General features: G+C 49.1%; 3 protein-coding genes across 3 annotated transcripts; 1 reads left to right on the plus strand and 2 right to left on the minus strand.

Annotated features, from left to right (window-relative positions):
• Positions 1–390: 390 nt before the first annotated feature.
• Positions 391–2,403, minus strand: V1508DRAFT_415114 (uncharacterized protein). The gene has a single exon (XM_066940023.1). It carries the CDS (start codon positions 1,995–1,997, stop codon positions 627–629), a length of 1,371 nt encoding a protein of 456 aa, XP_066796727.1. The 5' UTR covers positions 1,998–2,403; the 3' UTR covers positions 391–626.
• A 3,725-nt stretch (positions 2,404–6,128) lies between these two features.
• V1508DRAFT_403628 (beta-lactamase-like protein) lies at positions 6,129–7,562 on the plus strand (the record flags this gene model as incomplete). Its single annotated transcript, XM_066938570.1, has 5 exons — positions 6,129–6,205; positions 6,266–6,454; positions 6,507–6,884; positions 6,942–7,098; positions 7,146–7,562. The coding sequence occupies 5 exons, from the start codon at positions 6,129–6,131 to the stop codon at positions 7,560–7,562; spliced, it is 1,218 nt and encodes a 405-aa protein (XP_066796728.1).
• Positions 7,563–7,591: 29 nt separating this feature from the next.
• V1508DRAFT_415126 (BRO1-like domain-containing protein) lies at positions 7,592–9,291 on the minus strand. Its single transcript, XM_066940024.1, has 4 exons — positions 8,901–9,291; positions 8,742–8,823; positions 8,500–8,678; positions 7,592–8,443 (listed from the first exon to the last, which is right to left on the minus strand). The coding sequence occupies exons 1-4, from the start codon at positions 9,078–9,080 to the stop codon at positions 7,637–7,639; spliced, it is 1,248 nt and encodes a 415-aa protein (XP_066796729.1). The 5' UTR covers positions 9,081–9,291; the 3' UTR covers positions 7,592–7,636.
• Positions 9,292–10,368: the final 1,077 nt, after the last annotated feature.

Genomic DNA, 10,368 nt, shown 5'->3' on the forward strand with positions numbered 1-10,368 from the left:
CACGACGCGCGACAGAGCTTGTATTGTTTGGCCGATAACGGTACTACACCGCACCGTCGATGGTGATCGGTGCTCTTAGAGCGAATGCTGTCGATCGCCTGATTTGTTCCCACGTGGGGTTGTCTTCATCGCGTGGCAGTCGCGTGGATCATGCAAGTGATGGTGCCGTTAGTGCTACGTGGACGACGGCGTGGTTAACGTCGTGAGTACTGTAGGTTTGAAGATTGTACCGTTATTAATCCCGCGTGGGGTCGAATCGGACGGCAGGATTGATTCCGAGGAAGATTTTTGCTGACTTTTGGCAGAATCACATGCGACGGCGAGAATACCACAGTAATCACAGCTTTAGTGGTTAATTTAGATATTCAGCAAAGGATCAGTCAGTTGTTACTGGCGAATTGCTAACTTTTGTATTATTATCGTATGACATGCAACGAACGTCATCCACACTCTGTCAACGTACATGGGAATTCAAAGAGACTGATAGGACTACTACATAGAAGAAATCATTACGTGGAAACCCACTATCGTAATCGTACTTATACAACCAACACCGCCTATTTACACTATAAAGCACGTAACGCCAGTTACCCAAACAAAACCAAAAGAAACCCCAAAATATGAAATCACTTGGACTCGTCCATAGTATCGTGGTCATCATCCTCGGCATCCTCCAACTCTGACCCGGCGGTGGACTCACGGTTGCCGCGATGACTGCTACTCCCATTAGACGAGACCCCCACGGCCGCGAACTTTTTCGGTGGCATACCGAGCTTTGCTCTCAGATCGTTGACTTCCAGTCTGAGTTCGTCATTGTTGCGATTAAGTTTCTTGATGACGCTGATTGCCCGTACGAGGATCTCGTGTTTCGAGCTCTTGACACCTTTTTCGTCCGGCAGTATCTCTTTCAAGTCTTCGTACAGGAGTGACATGTCTCGCCGTCGCTTGCGTTCTGCGATCTTGTGCGTCTGCCGGAGCTCGGGCGAGCGGGAGTAGGGTCCGACTCCAGCGGCTTGTGCAGCTGCTGCTTGGTCGTCGAGGTCGAGTGAGCGTGCAGATACGCGGTCGTAGCTGTCTATACTCGTCCTGGACGTGTTCGCAGCGTGGCTGTATCCCAGCATGGAAGATCCATTCGGGAAGTACTGACTTGAAGGTGGCGGCGCTTGAAGCGATTGCGAGGTTGGCAAGGAAGCACCAGGATCGGGAAAGGCATACGGGTATCCTTTTGTGGGCGACGGCGCGTTAGGATGCGGTGCGTACGGCGTCGGGTTCGTGATCGGTGGTGCGACTCTGGGAGCCACTCTAGATCCGCCTGAAGCTTTGCTGTTGATCGAGTAGCGCAGATCTAGATTCGAGTTTCTGCTGCCGGGGGACGGAGCGCGCTGGCTGGTGGTGTACTGCATCGAATCGACTGACGTGACGGACGCACGCCGGGAATCGGGCTGGTATTCCATAGAGTCGCGTGCAAATTGCGGGTAGGCCTGGGAGCTGGTGTCCATGGAAGATCGGGGTGCGCTCGCCTGACCGTACCATGACTGCACGTTCATACCTGGTTGAGCATTGGAGTATCCCTGGGGAGGCTGTGGCTGCTGATCAGACGAGTAGGCACTGTTGGGCGGTCGGTAGGAGCTGTACTGTGCCGGCGCCGGCTGCTGATCACGATAGTAGTCGGATCGGATGGACGACGCTGCGGAGGGCGGGGCGTGGTGGAAATCACGCGCTGGGATGGCGGACATAATGGAACCAGGCTGCTGCGGCTGTTGAGAATGGGCAAAGGGGGACGATGGTTTGGAAGCTGATGAGGTTGAGGATGAGGAAGAAGAAGAGCGGTGGTGGATGGCGGCGGGGGAGTCTGTCATTTTAGATATAGGCGGCAGGATGGGCGGGTGGTGCGAGGCCGGAGCAAAAGGAGCCTCGGACGGAATAGGCAGGCCGGCGGGAACGTGAGCGTGGGCCTGAGCAGATGCAACGCCGCGGAGCGGCGAGGGAAGCGGCATGATCGACTGAGCGACAGGCACGTCGCTGTGCTGATGATTCTCACAGACTAAAGTTGGACTTTTGAGTTGGGTAGAGCAGAAGTAGTAGTTGAGAGAGTAAAGTGTAAGTAGAACATAGAACAGAGCGAGCGCCGGAAGCGAAGCAAGGCGTGGGAAAGCACGGGCGGAGACCAGCCGCGAACGTGGTCAACGTGGATTGCGGATGTGTACGAATTGCGATGGCGAGAGTGCTTAAGTAAAGGCGGTGAGTATCGCGCCTCACTAATAGTGTGTAGGCCAACAATTGAGTTACGGCACCGCATCCTAAACGCATTTATAGAGACGAACCGCGTGCCACCCGCGCGGACTTCAACTCGTCTCATCAGCAGCGCAGTCCAGTAACGCAGTCCAGGAGCGGGATGCTAAGTGGTAACAGAACGTAGCAGTAATAATCTTAATTCCAGAACTTGGTCACTTTGGTAGGTCGTCCTCGGTACCGAGGAAGTAGTCAGCGGATCACATGCGCTATTCCCAAACAAGCTAGCGCGGCATTGGGCCATACGCGATCCGCGTCGCGTGGAGTCCACGAGCGCGCCACGCGAAACCAAGTGCCAACGTCATCGACAAACGAACGGTACGTCGCGCGTCGTGTCGACACGTCGACTGGACCATCTTTGGCCCTAGCCGCACCAAATGTCGCATGCCGTCTAGGCGTTCTCGTCTCCTCCAGGAATGCTCGCTGACTAGGCATAAATGATAATTGACAATCGCAGATGATGGACAGCTTCCCACTCAGGTAGGGTTAGGGTGAACACCGACACCGGCACACGTGTGTGGCCAGTGAGGCCACATGTATGAACAAGTCCCTGCAACTTATCGTGTTTCGTACCTTCTATCACTCGATCCACGCGACGATCAATAGTCTCTGACAATCACACATATACCTCTGTGAAGATGAATGCCTTCCGGATGATGGTGGAGTGCAACTGGGAGAGCTACGAAAAATTTATCGCAGTAGCTAAATCTTCCCGCCGAACAACCACACCACTATTCACTGCACTGCAAAAGTATATCTTTGGGACTGCTGAGAGCTTAGTATATGATACATGAACTACACCATGCTGTCAACCATTTACACTTTGCAAAATGCAGAAACACGAACCCTTCCCCCCTGAATTTGAATAGAGCTCCACTTGCCAATCGGAATGGCTAACTAGACCAGGGTGCCTCATGGTATTGCGATCGACTCTGATGCCAAACACTTCTAATCATAACTATGCAAAGTGACAATATCTGTTGCTTTCAGACTAGCTTTGGATTTTACTAATGCGACCAGCAATACAAACACGACCTGACGATTCAATATACGGACGTGACAATGGTTAGTCCAATCTCACTCGCTCGTCATCTTTCGCCACAGATCACATATATACTTATGTATCGGTATCGGGTAGTCAGTAAAATCACACGATCTGCTCGATCGGCGCGTTTCATCTGATCGTCGTGAATTGACGTCTCGTTAGACCCTAACCCAAAGTGATTCTGCTACGCCGCACGCCAACGCCAGGTTTGTGCTAGATACAAAACCTTGGCCCGTGCTAACATACAGTTATATCCATCTCGGCTTCAAGCCGAGAAATAGTGTATCTGTCAAGTCGCATTGCGGATCCGTTCTGTAATCAGTAGTAAACTGTGTCGACTGGCGAACTAGCGTGCTTAACATGACCGTGTTTGACTGGCGAACAAGGACGGGTCACAACAGCGCAGACTCTACTTCGGGACATCGTTGCCGTATCCAGTCTAAAATTGGACGCCTCTTCCGAAACATTGGTTCTACTTCCTGGCCCAGACCGAGAATATATCTCTACAGCCATTGTTGACCGCCGCGTGAATGACAACCTGAGGCGATCTCCAGCCATACAGTGAATCGCAACAATGTCGAGGATGGTCTTCTTGCCTGTCCGATAGAGCCGGGTCTGGTTGACTTAGACCTGATCTGACCGCTACGGATTATGCAGCACAACGTGCCCTGAACGTCTCGCAGAGCCAAAAGTCGCGTAAGCATGGCGGGTAGAGGTATCTTATCTGGCTTTCAAAGCAATACTGGGATAGGAGCGCGATAAACAACATAAGTGAGAGTAATCGTGATACGGGCAAGTGCGCCGGATCATTCGCATGTCAGATAAGGATTATAAATTAATCGGCCTTGATAGGTGAGAAGCCAGAGTAAAATGTAACATTGAGACCCAGAATTGGCAGCCTATTACCATATACATTTGGTTCGATTACAAGGCCACGAAGATCTTCGCACGACAATAACACGACATTCAAAGATGTATTGATATCTATTCGTTTCCAGAGTTTGAGTTGTTTCGATGCATATCGTGCCATAACTCCAAAGTGAGCGATAGTCTCGACTCTTTGCTACTACTGTAACGTACTTGTGTCTTAAGTGGCCGTAAACTTTCTCTGTTAAGCGATAACCGCGCGAATTTGGAATACCACTTACTCTGGAATGCTATCTCTCATAATGTCAAATGTCCGGAATGAACTAGGCTGCACATAAATCAATCTGAGATAATCAGTGTGGCCGCGACTAATGGCTCTAACCAGAACTGGTTCAATTCTTGTGAATATGACAAACTTTTAGGGGCTCATCACCCTCGGAGAACCTAACTAGGATGACAATGCACTGATAGTTCTGATTATTGAAAAGTTCACTGTGAGCCCCAGCGCGCGTCCACCAAGTATGCTTTGTCCAAGGCGACGAAGAGACATAATAAATACGTAAATGTGCTAGCTCTTGCGGTCTTATGCAATTCATTCTTGTTTTGGCGGCGTTGGATCAAGCGCCAAATTGACGCGTTCATGACAACTCAAAATCTTGTGATCAGCGGAGAACACAAACACCAACACGGGACAACGACCAGTTTATATGAAAGATGTATCTATCTACTATAGCGCCATATATATAATAGCCGGCATATTCAGACCTCAAGATCATGTCGCGGCCTAAGTCTGGTCGAGCAGGAGGAGGGCTTAAGAACTCCTCAACGACGCAATTCAATAACCCAGCGCCGCCAAATAAGCGAAAGACAGGCAATAAAAATGGGCATACTGGTCCTAGTTTGCTGAATTACTTCAAGAGATTGAAGCCAGGCGAGGATACTAGCATTGGGAGCACAGAATTTGCAAATCATGTTTCGGGTGGGTTGTTTTTGGCCGGCGAAGAGGATGAGGAGGACGACGCATATGAAAGCATTGTGAACGAACGCCGGGTTGACGTTATTGAAGTGAAAAGTGATGAGCCTGTTGAAGATACTTCAATGTTTATGCGCAATGATCGAGATAGCAGGTCGTCGGAAGTGCCGTTTGTGCCGTTTGTTCTTGAGGACGAGAATGGCGAGCACACCGGAGAGGACCGTACCAGATCGACGGCGCTGTATAGTTCGTCACCTTTCGAAATCGTTCCTGACGGCGCAGGTACTGCTACTCACGAACCTTGCGAGACGAACACGACAATTGCGACCGAACAGTCGCTAGTGAAAATGGCAACTGTTGCTTCTGGGGAGACAGTTACTTGTCCGGTTTGTGCCATGGACTTTGTCGATCAGATGGAGGACGTGAGTCGCTTCTTTAATCATTTCAATCATTGAGCTGACGTGATAGGTTATTGCGAGCCATGTGAATTCGTGCCTCGATCAATCAGCTGTGGAGCATCTGGAGGAAGAGGCTGCTGAATTCCCGCCAAGCGACATTGACGATGTGGACCACAATGGCTATAATGAGGATGACAGTAATGATCAAATTAACGATATCAGTAACAATAACAACAGAAACTTTAACAGTAACGAGAACAGTGACCGGAAGGACATTTCGTCAGATTGCTTGGGCGACATCGAAATCAAGCAAGAACCACCATCCCCAAAACAATCGTCCGAGGATGCCTCTGAAACACAATCGTCAACCCCTCAAAATACGCGCGTGGTACGAAATGCAATCTCGCAATTACTCGTAGGAAGCCGTGAATCTCAAAAATGGACAACCGCGACCACAAAATTTCAGCGCCGCGAGAGCGCGACTAGAGGCAATGATGCAGCCGCGAACTCGCAGAACGGTGATCAGATTCGTCGATGCCCATTCTACAAGATTATGAACATCGAACCTGGTGTTGCTGTTGATGCGTTCAGATTTGGCGCTGTGCCGAATATATCGATGTATTTCTTAACGTAAGTCTCATTAGTTTGCGGAGCAGTACCAGCACGAGTCAGCGTTTTTGATACAAGTAGGCACTTTCATTCAGATCATTATGGCGGGTTATCTCAGACATGGACGCATGGCAAGATTTACTGCTCAGAAGTCACTGGACGGTTAGTCATACAGCAACTACGGGTCAGCTCTGAATTTATCGTCATGCTGCCCATGGATGAACGTATTGAACTCGGTAAATTCGCCGTGACCTTAATTGACGCAAATCAGTATGTTGTTCGTTGTGGGTTTTCTTACTTATGATATGCTCACTGAATGCAGTTGTCCGGGCTCAGTACTCTTCCTGTTCGAAACCCGAAGCCAACGCATCCTCCACACAGGCGATTTCCGCGCAAGTCCAGCCCATATAACCCACCCGTCTATTCGCAACAAACGCGTAGACAGCCTCTACCTAGACACAACCTATCTTAGTCCTAGATACGCCTTTCCGCACCAAGCAGACGTTGTGGACGCGTGCGCGGAAATATGTTACAAGCTTACCCGAGACGACAAGTCTGCACACCGCATAATATCGCGGAAATCGGAAGGGAATCAGGGGTTGATGAAGAAATTGCTAGCTTCGATCACGAAGCAGGATGCGATCGGGAGGTGGTTGATTATTGTTGGAACATATAGTATTGGAAAGGAGCGTATGGCTATGTAAGTGTGTATTCTCGATTTTGAGATTGCCATGGTTGTCCAGTGCTGACGGCACAGTGGGATTGCGAAGAAGATCGGCGCGAAGATTTTTGCACCGCCGAATAAGCGGAGGATATACTCATGCTTGCAAGACCCTGTACTTGACGGTTTACTGACAAGTGATCCTCTGGAAGGGCAAGTGCATCTCGTTAGTTTACAAGAAATCCGGCCCGACGTGAGTAATAATATCACAATCCTCGTGGCGATTGCTAATTGCTTTAGACCCTCTCTGCATATCTGGAACATTTCAAGCCCCACTACGGCAGTATCGTCGGCTTCAGGCCAACAGGATGGGCATACAAACCTCCCGTCGCCCGCGGTGCAACACCCAAAGCGACCCCATCGGTTGAGACGATAATCAACTTGTGGCACTCGCCCTTCTCCGAATCCGATATGATCCCGTCCCGGGGATCGACAGAGTCCGTAATGTATTTTGACATACCCTACAGCGAGCATTCTAGCTTTCGGGACTTGACGTGTTTCTGCACCAGTTTGCAGATCGGAAGAGTTATTCCGACTGTTAATGTCGGGACACAGAGTGCTCGTGATCAGATGCGAGTGTGGTTTGATAAATGGGCGGCTGAGCGACGAAGGTTAGCGGGTGTCCGAAAGGTCGGTGATGGGCAAACGAGGTGGTAGCGGTTTGGTTATAATGATGTTGTACATAGCCTGGCGGTGTTAGGTGTTATATTCATGCCATTGATACAGATTACCTAATAATACTGCCCCTGTCCACTATATCCGATCTTGACCTCATGACTGCTCTCCTCCACCACATCCTCAGCGCTGTCCCAGTCTATCAAACTCTTGGGTGGCACCCACTCGCGTCTCGGCGCGACAACTTCCCTCCCCGATGGCCAATTCCGTTTAATCTCCTTCACATCCGGGATCTTCTGGAACGCAACCCTATCATTCTGTGTCCGGTAACTTTTCTCTAGGTCCTCGAGTTCCGAACGTAGAGCTCTTATATTCACCTGTATGCCATCTTTCTGCTTCGCCCCACCTCCACTAGAAGAGGATGATGACGAGCCCGACATGCTCGGTTTCTTGTGCAGAAATTTCGACGAATGCTTTAATATCTCCGCCGCAGTCCCGCCCTTCACTTCCGCCCTCGCTGCGACACAAAACGCAATCGCAGATCCGACGTCGCCTTTGCTTTCCCGCTCAACAGCCATATACCTCTGCGCGACCGCAGTAGCGTACGATTTCGCGTCTTGCAGCCAACTCTGCAGCGCATCGTATTGAAAAGGTGCTGAGAGCAATGACAGTGCTGCTGAAAATTGTTCGAGTCCGTATATTGAGATGCGGGACATTAAACTTGCTGGTGGTGGTTTCGATGTCGACGTTGTGGATGATAACGATTTGTAGACTACGAGCAGGTGGACCGAGCCTGATATTAGCTTTATTATCGGGGTCAGTGTCGACGGGTGTAAATCTAGTGGAGGTGCACTACCTAGTTGTAGTGGATGTGTAGATAAATATGTCAGCACGGCCTGTGCGGACAATAAATGGGCTGTAGCCTATTCACATTAGCACATCCCATTCTTGCGAGTGATCGAAACTGGCACAGGATTACTTGTTTCCATTTCTCTTCCGACTGGCCGATTTGATAAGTTTCCTCGCCCAGTGAAAGTAACGACAACGCATAAGTGAGCAGCGTCATCGAGATCTCGAAATATATTGTTGGGACCTGGACTCTTTGATTCTCGACGAGATGTAAATGAGGTGCAGTGAGTGATAATCGCCAAGACGTAACTACTTCTCGTTAGCAAGTGCCCATTGTGGCAGTATTCATGTTCTCAGCGGAGCGGGTCCTACCTATCTCGGCGTCCAGTAATAAATCACCAGCTTCTAATCCTTCTTTAATCGTGAACACATATGGTATATAATCCTCAATGGTCTACTTCAGTCAGCCACACCAAGAACTGACAACCACGCAGAAGTCTTCACTTCCAAAATCACCCAAAAGTAACCGACCTTGACGACTTCAAGCATGTCCTGAATGTTGCTCCTCTTTGCACGCTTCAAAACATCGCGTACCCGCGCCCGCTGAACGTCCGTATCGGCAAGTAATTGGTACCGTTCAGTGGAGCTAATACAATTGCAGAACGAGAATACGCCAGTTGTTGGCAGCTGGAATGGGAAAATCACACTCATTGCTAGTTCTTTCTATATGTGGAGTGAATGGTGAGAAGACATTCGCGTGGAGTCGTGAAAGTTTATTAGAACTTCCAATTCGGTAGCCATCAGGTTCCTGATCAGCATGAGATAATCCAATGATAATCTTAGCGTGGAGACAAAACCTAAAACATTCCACTGACTTCAATGAACGTCTGCGAACACGCTAATCCGATCCATTGCCTGGTAGTAGTACGCGAATTCGCTAATTTTGTTTTGAGGAAAGGACGAACAGAATATAATACGTGCAATTCATAATTCATTAATCAACATTTACATATAGTCACAGGATACTACAATCCAACTGTCACATTTGAAACACCAATTTTGTACCGCTATAATTTTAACTGTATAGTTTGATAGATACTAGCAGATAAAGTTTTGTAACACTTCATATTGATTGAAAAGTAGCAACCTACTTACGTGGCATACTTAGGCAGAGGATATTCTGCATCTTCGCTTCCGCCAAAGCAAACTACAAGTAGGCACGATGTGCATCGACCCATAGTTCTAAAATCACTGCACCCGCTCCTAAATTCCGTCTATGAATACACGTGCCGGGGCCCATGCTGATCGTCATGCTGCGGCAATCTTGCTGAGAGCCTCGATACCACCGTCGCGGGGGATAACTGTCAGAATACGTCTACGCGGAGGAGACAATTTACTGTGCGTGTGAGAACAGTATTGCGCGCGATTTGTTGGTGCACCCTCGAGCTGGATACATTGCCGGAAATTGAACTAGCTGATCCGTTAAACTTCGGTTCGCCCCCCATCCGAGAGTTCGACAGCGCCTAATCATGGTTTCGGCGAGGACCTTGATGCGGGAGACTATCATCTCGAGAAATTCAAGTCCTCCTACTGGCAAACTTCTGAGTTCTGAATTTGCACTAATGTATAAAATAAAAGAAGGGTCCCGCGTTCTTTTCATGATTGACACAAGATCTAATCTAATGATGCATTTTCTGACTTATTTGAGCGCCGAATAGGAAACTGCATTGATCTCGCGATAAAACGTTTTATATATGCTTCCAGAGACAAATTTGGTCAGAATATTGTCATGGATGCTCGCTAACAACATCGACGCAAAGCGATAGTGAGACTTACATCAGTGACGCAGCTGCCATTCCGTCCAAGCGAGTATACTTCAGAATTCCTACAACCTGGTCACTAAGCTAACATTTATGTAGCCAGACAGGGTTCTCAATTGTGGGCAAGAGAGCAGCCTGGAACCCGGATTGAGTCCGAGTGGCCAGAGCCAAGCCGCTTA

The sequence above is a fragment of the Lipomyces doorenjongii genome (assembly GCF_038497915.1).
Source record: "Lipomyces doorenjongii strain NRRL Y-27504 unplaced genomic scaffold V1508scaffold_16, whole genome shotgun sequence".
NCBI lineage: Eukaryota > Fungi > Ascomycota > Lipomycetes > Lipomycetales > Lipomycetaceae > Lipomyces > Lipomyces doorenjongii.

What these genes read in the sequence shown, in the direction of transcription:
- V1508DRAFT_415114 (XM_066940023.1), bottom strand. Translation starts at nt 1,997, where the DNA reads ATGCCGCTTCCCTCGCCGCTCCGCGGCGTTGCATCTGCTCAGGCCCAC.
- V1508DRAFT_415126 (XM_066940024.1), bottom strand. Translation starts at nt 9,080, where the DNA reads ATGAGTGTGATTTTCCCATTCCAGCTGCCAACAACTGGCGTATTCTCG. An exon ending in ACATGCTTGAAGTCGTCAAG is followed by an intron (nt 8,824 to 8,900) that starts GTCGGTTACTTT and finishes TGACTGAAGTAG; the next exon opens with ACCATTGAGGATTATATACC. An exon ending in ATTACTGGACGCCGAGATAG is followed by an intron (nt 8,679 to 8,741) that starts GTAGGACCCGCT and finishes AACGAGAAGTAG; the next exon opens with TTACGTCTTGGCGATTATCA.